Source organism: Schistocerca americana, chromosome X (assembly GCF_021461395.2).
Source record: "Schistocerca americana isolate TAMUIC-IGC-003095 chromosome X, iqSchAmer2.1, whole genome shotgun sequence".
Lineage (NCBI taxonomy): Eukaryota > Metazoa > Arthropoda > Insecta > Orthoptera > Acrididae > Schistocerca > Schistocerca americana.
The window spans coordinates 301,497,332-301,521,120 of NC_060130.1; the positions used below are offsets into that span (position 1 = coordinate 301,497,332).

The 23,789-nt window shown below is 37.4% G+C and overlaps 1 protein-coding gene across 1 annotated transcript in view; it reads right to left on the reverse strand.

The window, feature by feature from the left end:
• The window catches only part of LOC124555974 (histone-lysine N-methyltransferase trithorax), a 220,142-nt gene that overhangs the window by 129,145 nt on the left and 67,208 nt on the right, over positions 1–23,789 (reverse strand). The window contains exon 6 of the mRNA XM_047130020.1: positions 17,471–17,558. Within this exon, the coding sequence (XP_046985976.1) occupies positions 17,471–17,558 (88 nt within the window). The remainder of the gene's footprint in view (positions 1–17,470; positions 17,559–23,789) is intronic.

Here is a 23,789-nt window from a genome sequence, read left to right on the forward strand (position 1 = left end):
ACATATAGTATTATATTTTGGGGTAACTCTTCCCATTCTCAAAGGATACGAGGATTGTACAAAAGTAAGGTTCCCAGTGAGCTCTAGGGAAGGTACTAGGCTAAATCCGACAACGGTGCTGTGCGCAGTGGTTTCCCCACTTTCGAGCCTGCCCTTCTGCGATTCACTATGTCTCCCAGTGTTGGCCTGGCAGCCATCAGAGGTGGAAGTGTTGATCGCTGCTCCCGCCAAGAGCGAGGTTCAAGCAGTATCCAGTTTCTCCATGCAAGGAACTTACCGCCTGTGGAGATTCATCGACAACTGACTGAGGTTTATGGTGAAGAGTGCATGTCCATTCAGCACATCCGCAAATGGTGCAGGGCTTTTGCTGAGGGTCGCACGGAAGTTCACGATGAAGAACGGAGTGGCAGACCGCTGGTTTCGGATGCAATTGTCCTGAAGATCAACAGTGAGCTGCTCAAAGATCAGAGGGTCACTGTCCGTGAACTTGCTGAATGCATTCCTGAAGCTTCCCACAGCACAATTGAAAGAACTTTAACAGAAACGTTGGGTTAACACAAGGTGTGTGCTCGCTGGGTCCCATGGATGCTGACTGACGGACACAAGAGCAATGCCTTGACTGTGCTTGCAAATTTCTTCTACAATGTGAGGGGGGAGACAACAAGGAGAAGTTGTTGGACTCTAGCGTCATGAGAGATGAAGCGTGGGTATTTCATTACACCCCCAAAACAAAACAACAATCTCGTCAGTGGCATAACTCTGGTTCACCGCCACCAAAGAAATTCAAACAAATGCATTCGGCAGGAAAAGTTATGGCGATGGCGTTTTGGGATCTGAAGGGGGTACTCCTCATCGATTTCATGCAACCTGGGACGACAATAAACTCAGACAGATATTGTGAAACATTGACCAAACTCTAGCGAGCAATCCAGAATCACCACAGAGGACAACTGACGCGAGGGATTAGTGCTTCTTCATGATAACGCTCAACCCCACGTTGCTCATCAAACACAGGAGCTTTTCAATAAATTTGGGTGGACTGTTAGGCCCCATCCCCCGTACAGCCCAGACTTAGCCCCCAGCGATTATCACCTCCTCCCCAAGCTAAAGGAACACTTGCATGGCAAACGCTTCAAGAGCAATGATGAAGTCCGAGCAGAGGCCACACACTTCCTCAACCAGTTGGCGGGAGACTTCTTTGACTTAGGAATACAAAAGTTGGAGCATCATCTTCAAGTGTGTCAAAAAAAATGGAGACTATGTTGAAACACAGACAAAAGTGTAAGCTTTGCAACAATGTATAAAATAACAACAACAGACAATGCTTTCTATTTGTAAAATATTGAGATCCTTACTTTTGGTACAGCCCTCATATTTTTGCCTCAGAAATGGGTGGTTTGGGTAATAAGTGGTACAAGTTCATGAACTTCTTGTTGACCCCTGTTAATTAGTCTGGATATTCTGACACTGGCCTCTCAATATGTATATGTTTAATCTTTTTTGTTAACAGTATCAGCTTATTCGCAAGAATTAGCAGCTTTCACTACAATAGACAGAAGTCCAATCTGCATTTGGATAACACTTCCTTGTCTCTTATGCAGAAAGGTGTGAAGTATACTGCTGCATACATTTCCAACAAGTTACAACAAGAATTCAAAAATCTTGCAGTAATCCATGTGATTTCAAATCTAAACTGACGAGTTTCCTCATGGGTCACTTCTCTTATTCTGTCAAGGAACTCCTTGAAAAATTAAGCTGATTCCAGTGTTATATTATTGATTGCATTTACATACATTCATGGCTTGTCTTTTTTTGGGTTCATAAACATTTTATTTTATCTGTTATTACTTTTATGTTGTAATTTCATGTACTGACACGTTCCATGACCTTTGAGATTGGTAATCAATTTGGTCCTTCGGGACTAGACATGTAAAATAAAGTAGAATAAAAAGTAAAAATAGCAGACGTTTCATTTAAAGGTAGACAAGTTTCTTTCGTATCCTGAAGAAATTATGTGCCAAGTACAGAATGGATACACTATATATATATCACAAGGTTGTTAAAAAATCTTATGTTTTATGCAAAATGTATGCTATTATTACAAACATTGTTTTACAGTGTTAAGTGTAACGCAGTTGCAGTCAGCCTCGTCCTATCACTCACTAGTGGGCGTTCCAGCTTTAAGGGTGGGCAACAGATTGTACAGATAAAGTTTTCATAAAAGTTTGACAAAGTATTTAGTAACAATTACATTATTATGCACTTTAACTAGCTGCAACTCTGCTTTATAAATTTTATAAAGTAGAGTTACTTTCCTACCAATCACCATTACTGCGGAAGTTGTGGATGGTTACAAAATCATACTAATAGATATACAAATGTAGGCATTAGTTAAAAAAGGTTGACTACCCCTCACATAACAGTTTACACCAGTCTTACAGCTACTGCTGTCCTAACCAGGTAATGACTTACAGATACAATAAACAACAAATGCCTACTTTAAATCCCAGAAGCATGTTTGGACCTTTAGATAACTGTTCATTACAATTCTTGATTTTCCCTCACCATTAGTTCTCCCTTTACCCTTGCACCATTCTATCTTTCATTTTTCCTTTCTGTTTCAGTAACAATATAGAAACATCGAACACCATCTTGTGTCCACTTCACTTCATAAGTACTCTTCATTTTGTGGACTATCTCTTGCATCCCCCTTCCTAAGAATCCTTATGTAACTTCTACAGTTATCAGTCGTCGTCATAATCACCACAACCAAAAGCTTTAATTACTTCTTGTCAACCTCTCAAACTTCCTATCTCCTTTCTTAACTCACAACAAAAAGTAAAACCAGATTTCGAACCCTTTCGCAGCACTCTCGTGACTTGCACAGTTTGTATTTTTTGATCAGACATCTTTTCCCCAATAACCTTTTATCGATATGGAACAGCCACTACTTGGGTAGTGGAGGTAACAACTATACACGCATTCTCAGTGCACTTCAACCAAGTGTAATGTGCCTCCAAGTGCGCACACTGCAGCTTGTGCACACTGTTCAGTCAGTCAACAAGCCCTGTGTTTAGATCACACACACAGCAAGAAAGGTTGTCAGCATGGAAGTTGTCCTCAAATTTGCCATATGACACAGCAGCGTCATTGCAACACTCTACCACTATAGTGAGACACAAAATATTAAAGGTAAGCCTTTTAGTGACTGTCCACAGTTAACACCACCAGCTAATGACTGACACACAAAAATTATGGCTCACAGATACCCTAGGAAAGTGCAATAGAAAAACAAACTGCCTTTTTGGAGGAAACTGGGTTTTCTGCCAACTCCAACAGATAGCAACCATCTTCACATGTGCTATCAATTTGACCTTCAAGCATACACTTCAAACAGCGGAACAAATACCTCAGCACTGTGGTGTGCGAGAGCATCCCTCGAACAGAACATTGGTGCGTAGCATCTGGTTCCCTCCATCAATGAATGGAGCATTTGTCCAGTGCCTGACAATAATCGTAGTAGCGTGTAAAGGTGGCCGGGTACCGATGCTCATCTCGAGCAAGTAGTTCCGAGGGTTCGGCAGAGAGGTGAGTCAGTCACTTTACAAGCCAGTATCGTGTATGGATAACTGACATCACTCATTGCTATTGAGGACAATTCGAAGGCTGTGCAGTATTGGGACAAGATTCTCCAGCCTAATGTCCGACATTTCAGCCATGGATTCGTCCTGGGTGAAGATAATGCACAAGCACACAATGTCCACATCAAGAACACTTTCCTAAGAGACACAGGAATTGAATAAATGGAATGGCCTGGGGTATCTGCTGTCATGAACTCGATTGGGTGAGACTGTGACATTGCAGGAACCCTCACAGGTCGCTGGATGACTCTGAGACGGCCGTTGTCAATTAGTGGGACGGGCTTGACTGTGATTTGTGTACCACCATCAGACAGCATGCCGAAGAACACAGTATTGAATGCTATCTGGCAGCACAATTTTAGAGAAGTGCATTTCTAAACACACAGCCTTTATTTTGTTTATAGTTTTGTTTTTATTTCACAGTACAGTATCTCTTAGTTTCCATAATGCTTTTTCTTTTATTCTATGTGCCCCTCGAATCTAAGCCCATGTACATTCACAGATATGCAGGTGGTGCAAACCTGTTTTTGAGCAATTTACATATTTCCGCAAGCCAGAAATTTTTTGTATTACAAGTGTTTTTATCGACAGTACTGTGACTTGTGCACTCTGGTGGTAAGTTGCTTATGAAGATATAATGATATGCCTTCTTGAGAGAACTGTTCATGCGTGTTTTTTAAGCTTTTCACGAATCAAAACACTGTCATTTCCTGGAGGAGTTAAAACTCATGGAGGGCCAAATGTGGATCTAAAGTGCCTAACAAAGAGAGCCCAAAATGTACAGATCACAGATATACTTCAAACTTCGTACACTATTAGTAGTCCAGTAGGATAACAACATTCAAGTAGTAAGGAGTACTACTGAGGTGAGTTCAAGAAACCGTCAAGAGAAGTATTTCACGTCAATGGTGTACAGGTGCATTGCGACCCTGCGCACGAACTGGAAGCAGTAGTGCGGTTAGCGTTCGAGATCCGTAATCTTTGGATCACTGGATCGAACCCCACTGATCTTTTTATTTGAATTTATATTTTTTTCAACACTAATCATCTTACAGGGTTATTCTAAATGAGGGACCCATTTTCAAAACTTCATATTATTCAAGCACAAATCCAAAATGAACACTCTTTATACCAATGAAAAGAGCAAGTTGCAAAGTTTTTTTCCATAATGTTTGATATTAATTTAATAAATTTAATAATTTATTAAGATTAGATGGGTAGACCACATAACTAATGAGGAAGTATTGAATAGGATTGGGGAGAAGAGAAGTTTGTGGCACAACTTGACTAGAAGAAGGGATCGGTTGGTAGGACATGTTCTGAGGCATCAAGGGATCACCAGTTTAATATTGGAGGGCAGCGTGGAGTGTAAAAATTGTAGAGGGAGACCAAGAGATGAATACACTAAGCAGATTCAGAAGGATGTAGGTTGCAGTAGGTACTGGGAGATGCTTGCACAGGATAGAGTAGCATGGAGAGCTGCATCAAACCAGTCTCAGGACTGAAGACCACAACAACAACAACAACAACAACAACAACAAATTTAATAATTTGTAATAACTGCAGAAAATCTTGTGCCTTTGGAAGCCCACTTTTGTCAACTTCTTACAGGTTTTTATGCAAATCTTAAAATGCTTATGCATGCTTAATCACAAATTCACACCAGTCGCTGTTCATCACGTCAATATCAATTTTGATTTACAGAAATTGTATCTACTGGGCAGTACTGAGAGAATATAAAACGCCAACCAATATCTTCCAATGTTAGACTATGAGGCATACACCAGCTGAGGATGTTTCCAACACAAAGAGCTTGGAGATGACCTCAGAATGCTTTAACATGCATCAGTTGGGTGGCTCCGATTTGGAACTTTTAAATTTGATGATTTTTCTTTGTCTACCCACCACATTTAGCTCCACTCCATGTAAAAAATGAGCTATGTGAAATTTTGGCTCACTACAATAAGGGGGACCTTCAAAATTAGGCAATTCATAAAAATAAAACCATAAATTTCGCAAAATATTTCCTATGCATGATAGATTCACTCATTACTCAATGCAGGCAGTTCATATGCTTCAGTCTCCTTAAGTGAACATGTTCACATTGCAGACCAAGTTGATTGGGTAACACAACAGGTCAGTAATCTCAATACAGGGAGGGAGGGAAGGTAAGAGGGAGAGAAGTATTTCTCTTTTACAACACAACCCGGGCCACTCAAATAGAATCACTTTGAGAGAAGACAGCAGCTGTATTGAGGAAATGTCTTCATTTTCAGTTTATTTACTAAGACAGTATATGCCAGTAACTGAGACTAGAAACCCTAAAAACAGGCGTGGCCATGTGCCCCATTCTGTTTGTGATGAAATGCGCGAGGATGACTAGCTGGTTGGAGCCCAGTAGCCACACGAGTTTTGCTGTGTTGTCAAAAGATGGCGGCACCATTTGAGCCTTAGTGACTGGCGCAACACTGAGTATGAGAATTACAAAGACTGCAGGTCAGGTAACCTCAGGCTCTGACCACATGGCAAGGAAATCCGGGTCACTGGAGTGAAACATGGAGTGGTAACCACCATGGCTGGAATGAGTATCAAGAATAAATATAAATTACGACTAAATCCAATAGAATCTGAATTCAACTAGTGACAGAGAAGCCAGTAACATGGTTACAAAGACAAAATTAAGATGAGTGTGTGGGTAAAAACATGCTGTCAATACAAAGTGTAGTTTCAAGTTATTTCATGTTAAATGTTTCATGTGCAAAGTTAACTTCAGAAACTAATATCCTGACAAAGCCTTAAGCGATTTTCACAAACGAAGTGTTCACTAATAGGTCTCATTGAGCACAATCTGACTATCATAGTAGGTTTTTCATAAACATTACCTATTTTAAACTAAAGGCATGACTGAGCATTCCTCACGTAATGACACGAACTTTTACATAAATAATGAATGAAACACTAAAAATAGCGGTAGCGTCGTGAATAACACATAGCTGATCTGTATAATTGTACTTAATTTTAATTATTTATATTTATTAGTAACAGGACAATGCAAAATAGTGTTTTCCTAGACAAAATCATTACTTATGAATGATGTATTTAAGTTACAGCAAAACTAAGTACAGCACGAGAAAGCTGAGGAAATTTACGTGCAAATTAACACACAATACATGTATATCACATTAAATTTATAGTTTTTGAGTGTGTTGCAGAAGTCTGAAGCATAAGTGCTTGACTCGCATCAAGGTGAGGGTCGAAATAGCAGCAGCCATCTTGATGCACGTCTCTTTGATTTGCATTCCTCTGACAGTTGGTTTTGAGATCTGGAGAAGGGAGTATGTATGAGTGGCATTATTTCACCTCTCAAGTGTGTTGAAGTTATATCGTGTTGAGCTGCGGGCGTGAGGTTGTTAGTGAATACCCTGAAGTATTTTTAACTAGGGGACTTCATGTCAGGTAAACTAGTCTGAATTCTTAAAATCTTTACTACTGTTATTTCTGTGAGTGATTTGCACTCAGGATTATAGCTAGTCTAACACTGTAGAACTTTTGATTTTAAACTTACGCTAAAGGAATTTTGATTATTTCTCATAATTTACCGAAAGTTTACGTGACTGTGAAACACTGTCCTCTTTTTAGTTTAAGACTTGTACAGGTATTAATTGATTCAATGTTAAATTATTATTAACTTGGTATTAGTGGCACAAGCATATTGAAATAAATTCAGTTTTGTTAAAATTTAAAACTGTAAATTCCTGCCTGCATTTATTTGAACTTTGTGACTTGACTTTTTAAGGAATGTGGCAATATGCAGTGGTTGGTCTCTACACTGTAGCACAGCCAACACTTAAAAATCCAATCACATGTGAAGGTCCTATGAACAGTGACTTCCTAATTTACAATTGACTGTTTGTGCTGGTACATGTGGGGGTTCACAAGCTAGAAGTTTATTCAATAATATTGTGTGGAGTCGACAAGATTGTCACACGTCAGCTTCTCCATTTTTATCCTATCACGTGACACATGTGAGTCTCATCCGAGAACATCTCCATTTATAATCCAATACATGACATGATCGAAGAAACTTTATTTACTCGGGTGTTATTCCCACACAATAACTGGAAGCAAACTGCCATCTGTCCAACAAAAGTTAAAGGTTTTCCCTTACAACATGAGGTTGAATAAATTAACTGAGGATCAAAGTGCCACACTATCTGTGTATGGGATGTGATGATTTATCGGGGTAAATCACAAATTACAAAACATGAGCTGAGAAACTGTGTAGAAAAATTAGAAATTTTGTGTCAACAATGGAGGCAACTACAAAAACTTGATGGAAGATCACTGAATGCTGATAAGCAAAGACAAACACATATTGTTCAAAGACTTCTTGACATTTTTCACATAGAACATGCTAATGTGTTTAATATCATAATTACGGAAGAAGATAAAAAGTTCTTGGTCAACCAACAGTTAAAAGGATGGCCAAGAGTCAAGCATGGAATTGCTTACCAGCTACCTGTGAATGAGAGAGAAGAGTATCTGAGCAAGCAGACCAGCTGGAAGAACAAAGTGAATATGAATTTCAACAATTTGGTAAGTAATTTATTTATGAACTTTTAATATAAATGTTATACATAAACAAATTTGAAAATAAAAGGAAAACTCACTAATCATTTAGCACTGGTCCTTTTTCTTGTACTTCCCTCATTTAACTGGCTATCATCGAGATCTTCCTATCATTTTTACACAAACCAACTAGCTGAACTGGTGACAGCAAGTTCCTGCAGTGTTAAATCAAAGTTACTAGATTTTGATCAACCTCCAGGAACATGCAATGATGAAACTCTCTCAAAAATGCCATCACCACAATTAAAAGAAAAGTGTTTTTCAGTGTTCTAGAAGTATCTCTCATGCACGGTGGCTGCTGAAAGTCATTTACTGCTTGAAAATATTTGTATTTCATGGTGAATTTGAATTTATCACCACAGGAAGAGACATATTTTATGATGTTTGTTATTTTGATTGACAGAGTGTATGCTGAAGTGTGGTTTGCTGCCCCTTCTGCGGCCAAAGCACCATTATGGATTTCAGCATTCTTTCAAAACTTCATAAACATCAGGTTGTCGATTGTGAAATCTCTAATGTGGCTTGACATAAAGAGAAAAAACATTTATAGTACCTTCCTCCTTGAACCTGTTGATTGTATACTTGTATTTTTTATTGTAATTTATATTAAAATTCAAATTGGAAAGTGGTCAATGCACTGAATCTTGAGGCAGAACCATCACACAAAAATCTAGAAAGTTTTGAAGTAAAAATTGATCAAATCACAGAAGACATCAATAACAGGACTGAATAGTTTGATTTGTGTAAAACACGACCACTTTTTACCAGACTGGACTTTAGTGTTGAGTCTAACAGACCCTTTGCAGAGACGTGAAAATGAAGATATCATTTATGCTCTAGAACTGAATTGCTCACCTACAAAACATTGTAACTAGCAAAAAGCTAATTTTACAGAAAAACAACTGTTTTGCATTTTCCTATTTGGACTTTCTTGGTGCAGGCAGTGTATATTAGATAAAATACCATTCTGGATTTTTTAACAGTTATTACACAATTGCTTATGTTTTCCTTGAAAAACTAGCAATATTTTAATTTTAATGGACAAATAATGTTGTATCTGGACAGTAACAACATTGTACTGCTCAAATACACTGTTTTTCTGTGTTAATTGTTGTAGAAACAGAAACACAGGAAAGTGTAAAATAAAGGAAATAACATTTTAAGCTACCCCCTCGCACTTTATGTATGATATATGTACACAACAGGCATCAAAACATACAATGGTTGTTGCAATACAAATAGGAACAAGAAGCAGTAGAAAAATACTGGAAATTTTAGCACTATGTCTGTTACAATTACACTAAACATGCACATTCACCATTCCATTTCTGGTCCTCGATCAAAGGGTTTTTCCACACACATGTACAAATCTACTATTCACTTGGTAGGTATTGATAGAAATTTCGTATTTCAGCTGGGATACACTGCTATGTCAAGTAAGTCTTTCCTCTTCACACTTTCAGTTGGTAAAATAGCTAGATGTAGTTAGTTAATTTGAATGAGCCTTTATGCAACCGCTGGTCTAGTGCACTAAACTCCCTCCAAGACTGTCATTTCATCTTCCAAATAAGGCATCAGTTATCCTTGGCATTGGCAATCACTGGAATCCAGTCACCTGAGGATCCTGTGTTGTTCTCTGTTCTGTAGTGAGGTATTTGTAGTCCGCAGCAGTGGAATATTTACAGAAAATCAAATTTTGGAAAAGGTAAATCATCCACCAGTTGTTATTCTGCCCAATACAGCGGCCAGATTACACTACCACATTGCCAACATCACCACCACTAAGCAGACTGAAATGTGTGAGAACGTACTTCAGAGTGCATGAAGATATTTCTGCTGAGCTTCTCCTTGAAATGCTTTCAGGCCAAAAACATATGAAAGCATTAGTGAAACACCCCCCCCCCCCTTTTACACTTTTCAAGGGACTTAAAAATAAAAGTGGAAAACATGGGAAATAACGTTTTAAGCTGTACAAGTTACGTAAAAGAAACCCCCTTGCACTTTATGTGTGACTTTTTTATTATCTAATGAAGGTTTATTATCTAATAAAAACCACTGATGTAACTGGAACTGATAACTGTTTGGGAAGTAGGAATGTTTCACTCAATTTCATGTGTCATAATCGACATTTTTGTTAGTTTGTAGCTGCCATTCTTTATTTAAATAATGAAATACTGCACTTGTTATACATTTTTTCATGCTTAGCATGACACGTTTCAATAATTTTTTCTCACTGTCAAGTCCAAATACGTAGATAAATATTTTCTGTGGTGTTTGGATGTGTGTTATTCTGCATCTCTTGCACTGCTGTCATCTTTCTGAGGTTATCAAGGACTGTGCCTTATCAGCTGTGTAGAAAATCTCTCTCTCTCTCTCTCTCTCTCTCTCTCTCTCTCTCTCTCACACACACACACACACACACACACACACAAACTATCACTCACATTGTTTGTGTAACATCACAAAAAATACATACCTAAATACTGCACTTGACAACGAGAATACATTCTCGAAACACGTTTTGATCAGCATGTATAAAATACGTAACCAGCACTGTGTTTAAACTAAAAACATTTGAGCAATGCAAAGTCAATGATGGTGTCAACTAGTGCCCCAAGTGGCCATACGCCAAAACACACTAAATACGGTTCAACAAATGTGTCACAATGATCACAACAATCATGAAACTGTGTCTGTGCAGTAGAGGCAGTTTGAAAATGGCAGTGATTGGTCATGATATCTTCATTCAAACAAACCTAGTTACTCTCATCAGCCACCATACCAAGTAGAGCTTGGCAGTGGCAGGAGATACGGCACAAATTGTTCCAAATTTTACATGCTTACTGGTTCAAATCCGCTGAGTAGAGTGCCCTAGTGTCAAGAAACTTGACCACGTAATATTTGTAAACACTACTGGATGGCCAACATCATGCCAACATAATTTTTTCTCCACAAACATTTTTTTTGTAATGCATAAATTGAGGGAAAATTATAAATATGTTGATGCAAAATTGGGTGATAATTAACGTTGTGGGCATAGGAAATATGACAGGACTGATAAAAAATGTCATAAACTGCGGGAAAATGCTAAAGTTTTAGGATTTTTCCCTGACAAATTTTGAGATCTCAAAGGTAAGTTTAGATGTAAGTTGCAATCTGTCTTTGCAGCTTTGGTACAAGAAACAATAGTACAAACTAGGAAATACCTAACAAAACTTGCAAGCAGATGGCGTTTCCTGATATGAACAAAAATCTTACAAGTACTAACATCAACATCTTTTGTAATTAAATGTTTTTAGATGGAGAAAGCAAGCCAAATGGTGTATGTGTTTCATTAAGACAACTGATGTTATTTTATTTCAATAAAACAAAACAAATTTCGTGACAAAAATATGGATTTCCTTGGAGTTGCAAGACAGATTTAAAACACCTTCACTGATTTCAGAAATTACTTCAGAAAAAAGTAGGCCTCTACAAATAATTGTGTAAACCAACACTGTAGGTGACCACCAATAAAATGTTGGTTCTACTATGTTCATTATTGTTGGTTATTACCTACTGTGTTATTACTTTATAGTTATTGTATGATTTTTCTTTAGAGAAATATATGAGAATACAACGTACAAACCACCATACTTTCTAATATATAAACTCCTTTCAAAGTGCCAAAATGTACTAAAAGAAATAGAATGTCTATAAAATGCCACACTGTACAATGTACTCGTGGTGAGACAGTTGCAATTCCTGAAATCCATCGCCTGTGACCTCTGGCCTGCCGAGGAGCACCGCAGTCCTCAGTCCATGGATAAACCACAAAAATCCTCTGTATTACGCAACACACAAACGCACTCGGCTGGTGGATAGATCGGTGGGACTAGATGCGATGGGCAGGGCCTACACAGTAGTGGGAAACGAATGACTTCAGATGGGAGGCCCGATCCATTACAGATACCTGCAAAAACGGCCTGCAGTTTTGGGCTGTTGCGGAAATCCACTTGTGTGGCCAGATATTCACGAGCCACAGACAGCATGTCGATGAAATGAGACTGTGATGATCAATCCTTGCAACAGATAACTTGTTCAAATACTCTGAGAATCAATAATAATGAAGATAGGTAGCAACTCACTGTCAAGATGATTGGTGAGCCACAGACGGTCACATAGAAGACACAGTTATCCTCTCACAACTAAATTTTCTGCCATAGTTTTTGTCAGAAAACAAGGCTACACACACATTCACACAATCACTCAGACACAACTCATGCACACATGACCAGTGTCTAAGGCCGCTGTGTCTACTGTCTCTGAAAACCAGATCAGCCTCTGAGGAACAGATCCAAACAAACTACTACTCGTGCCCCTCATCAGCAGCTGCTAGGCTAGTGACAAGAAGTGGTGACAGCACTGACTGAAGCTGAGGGAAGAAGCAGTAAATATGAGGGAGTAGGGAAGCTGTGCACGTACACAGCTGCACCCACCAAGTGACTATGCATGACACCTCATTAAACAAACCATTTCATCTACTGAGGCCAAAAATGAGATTTTTCTAGAGCTTTTTTTTTTTTTTTCAAATTTCCCTGATGTGTTTGAAATTCCCTGACTTCCAGAACCTGTGGCAACTCTGTTGTTATAATCAAGTGAATAAAATCTCTGAAAGAGCTGCACCTTATCTCTGCATAAAAACTGACAGTGGCAAATTCTTTCCTAGAAAATAAGGAAATTGCATTCCTAATATTCTGAACATATATCGCAAAATCATATTTGGGATTACATTCGAATGAAAATCATATGAAAAAATAGTAATTATATCCAAACCATTACAGTTTATATTAAATGTTATGTTATTGTATTAGAGCCTTTGAAATATGTAACATATAACACAAACTTCGGCTACGCAAATTACAAGAAACGGTGTTTTCATTACAAGTAGTAACTACAATGTTGTTCCTTTTACCCCATCAGGCAGCAATTTTCCAGGTACAAAATCATTTCTCCTCAATATGTAAGAGCATTCACTATCTCTAACAAGGGAACCTCCCCATCGCACCCCCCTCAGATTTAGTTATAAGTTGGCACAGTGGATAGGCCTGAACACAGATCAATGGAGAAAACAGGAAGAAGTTGTGTGGAGCTATGAAAAAAATTAGTAAAATATACAAACTGAGTAGTCCATGCGCAAGATAGGCAACATCAAGGAGATTATGAGCTTAGGAGTACCGTGGTCCCGTGGTTAGCGTGAGCAGCTGCGGAGTGAGAGGTCCTGGGTTCGAGTCTTCCCTCAACTAAAAATTTTACTTTCTTTATTTTCGCAAAGTTATGATCTGTCCGTTCGTTCATTGATGTCTCTGTTCACTGTAATAAGTTTAGTGTCTGTGTTTTCCGACCGCACCGCAAAACCGTGCGATTAGTAGACGAAAGGACGTGCCTCTCCAATGGGAACCGAAAACATTTGATCGCAAGGTCATAGGTCAACCGATTCCTCCACAGGAAAACACGCCTGATATATTCTATACGACACTGGTGACGGCATGTGCGTCACATGACAGGAAAATGTTGTCAACCCACCTAACTTTTACACTTAGCAAATGGGTAAAAAGATTCTTCTACCTTGCCCAATTTAGGTTTTCTTGTGGATGTGATAATCACTCCCAAAAAAGTGATGAAAACATAAGAGTTTGTCACATATACTGAAAATAAAAAATTAAACTTTTCACTCGATGGAAGACTTGAACCTGGGACCTCTCGTTCCGTAGCTGCTCTCGCTAACCACGGGACCACGGTGCTCCTTGAGTCCCATTGTCCTTGATGTTGCCTATCTTCGCGTGGACTACTCAGTTTGTATATTTTACTAATTTTTTTTTTATAGTTCCACACAACTTCTTCCTCTTTTCTCGATTGATCTGTGTTCAGTTTTTCAAGGCCTATCCACTGTACAAACTTATAACTAAATCTGAGGGGGGTACGATGGGGAGGTCCCCTTTTAAGTGTCTTGCATTTTAGCCCTTTCACTCACAAATGGTAGCCTTGTGCTACCATTTATTCTATATGCTAATGAGCTCTGCATGTTACAACATTCAGTGCATTAGCCATGTTGTGTTCACTTAAATCTATATTTTGGATGTAATTTGTTTATGCGACCAATTTTAGCAATTCACTACACCATCTTCAGCACCCCCGACCAACATGTAGGAGGAATCCAACAACCTATGCAGTCAAAATAGAGGTCACCATTAAGTAACTGGTATCCGTAAACTTCTGGTTTCACTAACACGATCTCTTCATTCATCAACTGAAGAACAATGAATGAAGGAATGGCATTGCTGAAACCATAAGTCTATGGATACCAGTCACTTAATGCTGGCCCCTATTTTGACTGCAGGGGAAGTTGGATTCCTCCTACATATTGGTCAGGTGGCCTGAAGATGGCATAGTGAAATGTCATATAAATAAATTACATTCAAAATATATATCCTGAAAGTGTGTTTAATATTACATTTCTTCTTTTTAATAAAGGATTTTGTGGTCCAACAATTATCTTAAAAATACCTTTAGGAGGGAATAATTTAACCAGCAGATGCAGGGCATTCAGATACAATGCTATTCGAACTCTAACTCACTACCTACAAAAATGTTGGGTTACATAAGTCCTCAGGTGAACAAAGTCAAAAATGATCCACCAGAAAGATGTGTCAAGCTCATGGAGGCCTACACTGGAGTTAGTTACAAAAAATGAGAAACAGAAGGAGAACGGGCTTCAGGTTGTTATCAGAGTATCATCATTAAGTTCCTAGGCCATAAAAAGATACTTCATCAAATACTATGGGTTTATAGAAGAAAATTTTACTTTCTCATCTAATTCAGCTCACAAACATTTTACACGGTAGTGCTACACATTGAACTGTTGAAGTTAACACAACCAATTTAATAACTGAGATGAAAATAATTGGTTTATCAGCTACTTCACAATAATATTTATTGAGAACATCTCATATTTTTGTTCAGTGGAACAAAACTGAGGGATAGCACAAAGAAAATATCAAACCTTAAAAATAAAAGTGATGCTAGCGCATTAGTTAGTGTCTCGGGACATCATTCATTCATTCTCTAAATATTAATCTTGTTTTCTTTGTTAGAGGCTGTTGCTTATATATGGGATGCACATTACTGCTCTGAGGCAGTCAGACCCTCGGACAGTACTCGCAGAAATGTTTACACTGGGGGCGAATTTTTGGTGATTGTTACTGTCTGATAGTTCTCTGTGAGTACTTAAGGAAAGTGTCTAACAGTCTTGCTACAGCAAATGAAAGAGTTTACACACAGCAGAGTAAGAGTTTCTGCGAGAGCTGAGATTTTTCTGTAGTAATTCTGTGCGTGAAGGAAGAGGTTGCAATGACAGAACATCGGGCAGCAGCTGCAATTTTAATACTTTCAATAGCAAAGAAAAAACATAAATGACTGTGTTTATGTTGGATAAGAGAGCAGATTAGGCAGCAGGATGATTTTGGAGCAAGCAAGAGTGTCAGTGTAAAGCTTCTGATGGAAAATCCACAGCAATATCAAAATTTTACGAGAATACTATTTACAATTGGACCCAAAATTCCCAAACTAGATACTACTGTTAGTAAATTCACTAATGTTAAAAACAGTCTGCTTGCAACACTAATATTTCTAGCATCTGCAATTAAAGTAATATCATCTTGATACCCAGACAAGTTCAAAAGCCAAATAGGGTGGCTATCTGATAAATGAAGCGCTTCCAGACATACGTTTACGTGAATGTTTCTACTTGTACTGACTCAAGGAATCACTTTTAAATTCCTTAAGGTGTGTTTTTCAACAGCCAATATAACCAATAGATGCCACATCATATAAAATTAAAAATACAAGCTGCATTACTTGAAGTAAAATGGCAATTTTTCAAGTTCCAAAATGATTACTTTCAAATATGACTTCACTTGTTTCTCTATGTTAATTAGTATATGTTATAAAACTACTTTGGCAGATTCCTCAAATTGTAGATTTCTGGTAAATTTCTATGTGAAGGTGTTAAAAACTAACCATTTCAGCTAAAAAACTTGCTTCTTATCTCAGTCCCCATCCGGAGTCCATTTTCTGGCAGCCCTCTTCATTACTTTTTTTTAGTGACACATTGCTGACATTCACCCATGAAACATATCCATCGCAACAGTAGTCTCAACTGTTCCAACAATGCCAGCACGCGTTTATAAAAAGGATTGTTGCAGTGTTGATGTGGTGAGGTAGGTAGAGCATTAGTCATTTGTTCATATTTTCATATTAACGTGCATTAGAGTTTCTTCAGGAACAATTTCTTCTTTTTTTTGGTAAGTCTGCATAATATGCCCATGATGATTTTTTATTATTTGCTGCGCAGCACTGTTTAAGTCTACAACTTTCAAAATAGCCTAACTGCTTGTGCTGTTTGTTTAGGAAGTAACACTGGCGATTTCTTTGTTTCGCGTATTATGGCTCAAAATATGCAGTTTCGTGGGTACTTCTATTTAATGTGTGCACGAATATGGCAAAATAGCAATATGTGGTAGTGCTCAAACTGCGAAATACGGCACAAATCTGGGACACAAAATGGCCACTCAACACTCTGAGTACTCTCAGCCCTCCCAACAATGCTGGTATAGTTTTTCTTGTGCAAGAGCTACAGCGAACAACTCTCTAGAGATGAAGGTTGCCGTCTACACAAGAGGTCTAAACTTGCAGAGCACGACTATCTGAGATCTTGCTTCACACTCCAACATGCCAATTAGTTACTAATGGCACTGTTTACATGACATATATTAATTGCAAACACTCACAGAATGAAAACCTCATGTGGGTACCTAGCTTTAGCATCTGGACCTCAATGAGAAATTCTTTTGTGTCTGAATTTGATGAACCAATGAAAGGTGATGATCATGAAAAGTCAATTAAAAATTTCAAATGCAACTGTTTGATGCATTAATTCACTATCAAAGTCATCGTTAGAGTATTCAAATACCTGTTTCAAGTTTGTAAATGATTTTAATGGAATTTCAAGTGAAGTTCAACATTAGAGGCACTTGTGTGCACATTGCTCAAACCTATAACATATTAGACTTAATAATGCTACATCACCGATTCCGTTTGATGAGAGGCAATGGACAAAATCCTAGTCACTTTCAAAGCTAAATAAATGTTTATTTACTTACTTCTGTATTTCATTTGACTTTCTTCCATCATCTTCAGTTGCAGGTAGCTCAGGATGATGTGGTGGAACGCCCAATCCTTTAGCTGCATCTGAAAGAAGTGACTTGGTAAAATCAAAGAAAACAAAATGCTGTACACAAAGTAAAGCAGTAGAGTCCTAAATCATTATTTCCTGCCTAACAAATGGGTGTAAACAAACAACAGCAGGCATATCTATACAGTGCTTCTTTTCACACATTAATGAAAATCTATGCCTTACATATGGGCTTCCCAATGCCTAATCTGTGGACTACCAATACACATTATAGAATGATCACTGTCATGTAACATCGCATCGCACAGGGGCCTGAAATGTAAGTGTTGCCAGCTATATCTAACTCTGTAATGGTACACCCTCAACCAATTGTAAAATGTTAACTGATGGAAAAATGTAAGTACATCTCTGAATACAAGGAATCAGCTGATCTAGCAACTTTCAATATTAACTATGGTACAAGGCCTGGAAACCCCATTCGCAATGAATATACATAATGAATAGTACATGACATGTTAACATATTTCACACATTTTCCTTACTTGTGTGCTACTCAATAATATGTGATAGTAAATCCTTATTTAGACAAAAAATTATTGTTACACAAAGAAAAGCAATTAGAGTTACATAAGAAATGCCAACACACATATTTTGTAGGTATTTGTTTTCACAAATCCAACATATTGAAACCTACCCTGAAATTTTTCACACAAGAAAAATACACCGAAAAAAATGCACTGTCAAAATTTCAGTTGTTAAAGCACACTGCAAGTATATTTAAAACTGATAAAGTTACTCATTTTTGTCACGCGAAGAACTGCTTATAACAGCAATTTCTACATCCTATCCTGGCTAGCACGCATGTCAGCAGATAAGCAGACGAAGCCATGACAAAAGAATGTAATATTGCACAGCAAATTTTAGACGCTTAAGACAACGGAGCCAATGGACGTACTAGATACGTTCACTATGTTTTAACCATAAAAATCCAACGGATGTATGTCATATGTTCTTCACTTCCTACTTATTTATTAGTGATTTAAATGTGTGTTTTATGTTTGTAAGTGGTGTGACTAATTGTTTGGCTTGTCGTAAGTGCATTGTTGATGGCTAGTGCGCGCCAGTCTCTCACGAATGGTACCTGCGTTATGTTAACTATGCGCACACTTAGAATATTGTTGAGCTTGTTTTGTTCTATGTCCGCTGATGTGTTGTGTTTTTGTGTGCATCCTTCCCGTGTGTAAAAACACACAAATACTAAATATGACTAACAGACATCACTTGTCAAACTTAGAGACTGAAGTACTCTAGAACAATGGATCAGAACTTGACAATCCTTTGGATGACATCGGCGATTTTTCAGAAGACTACAATGACACACGTGAGCTGGAGAGTGAAATTTGTGCTGCTGATAGAAACGATGGGAGTGAGTATGAAGAAACTAATGCACAAGTTTCTATAAGTCAGGTTTGTCATTCAGTTCAACAGCCTGCCCTTCTTAATGAATGGTGTCATTTTGACGCACTCCCTGAATTAGCTCTGTCTGAAAAAATGAGTGGAATTCAGGGTCCTGTAGATATATTATCAATAGAACTAGACTGTTTTTTGCAATTTTTTGATCACAGCAGGTTTCTAAAAGTAGTAAAGTCAGGGACAAATAAGTATGCTACTGATACTATTTCTGAACTTTGTCATCAGAACAGAACCAAACCAAAATCTTTATGAAAGAAATGGAGAGCAGTGAGGATACATGAAGTATAACTATTTTTTGCAATTGTTTTGCATGTGTGTGTTGTAAAGAAACCTGAACTTAGGGATTATTGGTCTGAAGACCCTGTGCTTGCTTAATCATTTGCTCCTCAGCTAATGTCACGAAACAGATTTTTTACCATATTCAGGATGATGCATGTGAACAATAATTCACTATGGATACCTCAACAGAACCAGACTATGACCCTCTGCATAAAATAAGACCTGTTTGGGACTTTTTCACAGAAAGGTGCAGAAAAGTCTTATCCATCACGACATCTGACTGTGGATGAAGTGATGTGTCCTTTTTGAGGAAACAATGGATTCCATGTTTATACGAAAGGCAAACCAGAGAAATATGGGATAAAACTGTATGTTGTAAGTGATGCTCAAACAGGCTACATGTGCAATTCTGAAGTTTATACTGGAGGAAAAGGAAATGTTGACAATTCTGTCAAATCCCTGCTGCTGAGGCTATGTTCCTCTTACTTGTGGAAAGGACATGTGGTTTACATGGACAGATTTTATACAAGTCCTGCAGTCATTCAAGAACTATGGGGAAGAAATAAATTGGGAGTTGGAACTGTGATGAAGAATAGGAGTGGATATGTTGAGGTAATAAAGCCAGACACTGTACTAGACTACAACAAAACAGGTGTTGACAGAGGAGACCAGCTGGTGAGTTACTATCTGTCCCAGTGCAAGACTGTAAAATGATGGAAAAAGATTTTCTTCCATATTTTTACGAGGGTAGTTGTGAACGTTAACATTATTCACAGTGTCAAAATATCAAAAAAGTGAGCATTAGCACACTTTATCTGTAAATTAGCAAACAATTGGTTAAAAAAGGAGGAGCGGACTACATAAATGCACACATTCAGCATCTGGAGTTGCAAGTGCATACAGACTCACAGCATGTCATTTTCCTGAGAAACTGCCACCAACAGAAAAGAAAACAAACCCAGCTAGAAGATGCAAGGTCTGTTGGGATCAAGGGAAAGCTACAGGAAAGGTAGTGAGGAAAGAGACCAGGTACTACTGTAGGCCATGTAACACAGGCTTTTGTGTTCCCGAGTGATTTGGAAGATTTCATACCCGAGTGTTTTGAAAGATTTCATACCCGAGTGAAGTTCTCTAATTTGTAAAAATGAGAAAAAAAACATTTCACAATAAACACTTTACTAATAACTGAAGCATTTAGTATTTCCTGCTGACAAGTGATTTTAAATCAATAGCCTACCATTCCCTAAGACTTATGAAAATTTTGTCCACTTCAAGGAAAAATAAAAATGCTGAAAAACTGTAGCTTTAGAGTAATATCTACAAATCCCTGTATAATTTATTTTTGCTAAACATATGCATATTCATAAAGAGCAAGGATGAAAGGTTAAGCTGATATTCTGCCTAAAGAGGTAGAGGTAAGTGGATTAGTAAATTTCTTAAGAAATTGTAAATTAAAGTAAATTTCCTCAGGATACGGGTATTAACTGGATTGCCGACCCATTAGGCTCCAATATGTTAAAAACCAATGGGTTGGCAACTAACAGTGTCTCAAATCATTAATTTTTAGAATAACTTGCAAATTCATATTGAAAGTGTTGTACCTGTTAACTATTACACAAGTGACTAGCAGTGGAAAGTAAATCACGGCTGTGTATGATGTTACATTACAGACGAATTCCATCATCAATTGGGACTTTAATTTGTTGATATTAAATATTTTGTAACAATTCCTGCATCTCAATTCTTAAGAAAATTTTTGAGTAATGTATATTCAGCTAACAATGAAACATTTTCTTGTTTATTCCCTTTAATGGTCACAAAAATGCGAAGCGTCTATTGGGCGACGAAAATAAACATTTTCCTGACACCAGGCACACCTGATAAATGAAAAATTAACAAATTAAAGTACAACACCGTAATTACTATTTTTATTCATACAGAACTGAAATGGAGTAAGAAATGGTCGTGGCTGCCATTCTGCATATTGTGCTATGTACCAGACATACTTCATCAAATTTATATAAGGCGACAATGCAAACTGACAACGCAAAAATGACTAAGTTTAAAAATACTGTTCTGCTGGTAAACCTGAAATGAGAAAGAGCTATCAGAAATTATATTGTTTGTTAATTTTCTGAAAAACGCTCTACACTGTAGAAAACTTTTTTTTATCATCGAGAGGATGAAACTCAGTATTAATTACAGGTGGAATCTGAATTTAATTAACAGGATTTGGGTCATCATCCCAAAGACAGAAGTGTCGTTATGTACACGCCAAGTGTCCAACAAAAGCAATGAATAATTTTCAGTAAATGTAACAAAATTTTTCAGATGTGACACTAAAAACTATTCTCTCCCATTTTTCCAGATTTTGCTACATCGATGACAAGAGTTTTGCAAGGAAACAGTCATCTTTTAAAATTTGTGGTCCTAATTTGCCTTATGTTCCTGAATACAGGTATAAAGTTAAAGCTGCAGAAAACAGTAATCCAGTGATACGTATCACCAGAATTATTCAATACAAATGTGTCATAGTGTTCTTTGACTGCACAAGTGACTCGTCTCTTTCACCCTCCTCTCCCCAAGTTTGAAATGATACAGTGCAGTTTTCATGCAGTCCTTGCACAAAACCTGACTGATTGACTTTATACACAGCATTTTATGGGATAAAAAGAAGATTTGTCTTCAAGTCAGCTACAAATTTCCATATAGTATTACTTGTTAATTACATCTCCTCTATGCGTTTATTTGGGAAAACTCCGCAATTTTGCAACTTCCTTTTCTGTATAATTTAATTTCCCAAATCTGTTTAACCAGGTTGAAGACACCTAGAAATCAGTTATGTTCATCTCCATTTGTAATTGAGAGCACCCAGTCTCATAGATTTCCCTCGGTAGCAGTGCACCGACTCTCACGAGCAGTTTTATACCTTTCGAATAGTTTTTCTTTCACACTTTCGTAAGTTTAATTTGGAGTGTATTCAGACTTTGCAGAAATCTTTCTTCCATTTACACAATTCGTGTTCATATTTTATGAAACAAAATTGGCTTTGTACACAGTTAAGTTTAAGCATTTTCTCCCCCCTTCAATTATCCAAAAACTTCATAGCCTTTTCTTTGTCACTCAATGCCATTACTGTGCATATTCTCTTTAGGCTTAGTTGGATGGTACTCTGGAATTTAATTAGTGCAACAATCATTGTTTGAACCACAGTTTACACAACTTTCTGAGTCATTTTCTGTTTCTTGAAATGTTTCCACAATTTCTGACAAAATGTCGGTATTATTCGAACGAATGTCCCAGAAATAAAGTAATAAATAACACACATGTAGGACTTCAGAATAAATAGGCAATTTCGACTACATACAACATTCTTCATATTTCATCTTTGAAAGGCTGAAAAAATTAATTGTATTCCACAATACTGTAAAACTCTAGAACCTGCACAAAGGCAGTAATATATTTTGCCCATTTAAACAGCCTATCAATTGAAGCTCTGATGGGGTCATGAACTGGTTTTGATCAGTTATAAAACACAGCCATTATGGATTAATATATAACAACTAGGACATGAAAAAGAACTAAAAATAGGCATACTATACAGATACTAGACAAATGGAAATTCACATTGTTTTTCTTTATTATCTCCCTATTGCAAGCCCCATGTCACTGATTTGATAAGCAAGTCAGATAATGACATTCAGTACTCAATAATAGTATGTTTGGGTTTTAGACTTTACACTAAATGACCACATGGGTCATAAAAAGAGAAATTTTATGCCCTGCTGAGGTATTAAATTTTTGTACTCCACAGATGGAAGAACCATATTCAGGGCATATACTTGGACAAGAAAAAGAACAGTCTCAAATTTTCTGGTTAAAGACACATTTTTTCTGGCTGAAAATACATTTTTCCATGTTAAGTGACAATATACTTTCCCTCGGAGCTGTGAAACTTATCAATCCTTTGAATGGTAAAAGTTTTATACATTGGTGTAGAACATTCTGGCACTTTAGGAAATGAAACCTAGCAAAAAACAACTTGTTTTGGAAAGACCTTTCACGGGTGGAAACAGGTACACTGCATATTTTCGTATTATGAAAGTATAAATACAAATTTCACCATATACAGCATACAAGCTTCCGAAGCACTGGAATTGAGATTGGGATGTGCTTTTGTCAGTCAATCATAACTCATGTCACATGATCTCACCAACCAATGACAGCAGATGTTCAGAGCATAAAACATATGATGTAGTCAACCAATAGCAACATTGACGTTAAGTTGCTTGAAACACAAATAGGAAAAGTTAATGGTTTAAATTAATATACGTACAGTATAGCTACAAGAAAAGCTAACCTTTCACATATAATATTGGTCTTTTTAGCATGTCTTACCCTTTATGATATATCAAACAGAAATGTGCCAATAAAATTTAAAGGAAAGGCGTAAACGGCTGCTCTTCAAGGCCCAAAATTTTTCTAAGTGGCTGGTCTTCAAAGCATTAAGTTCTGAAAAAGAGCCAAATGCTCCA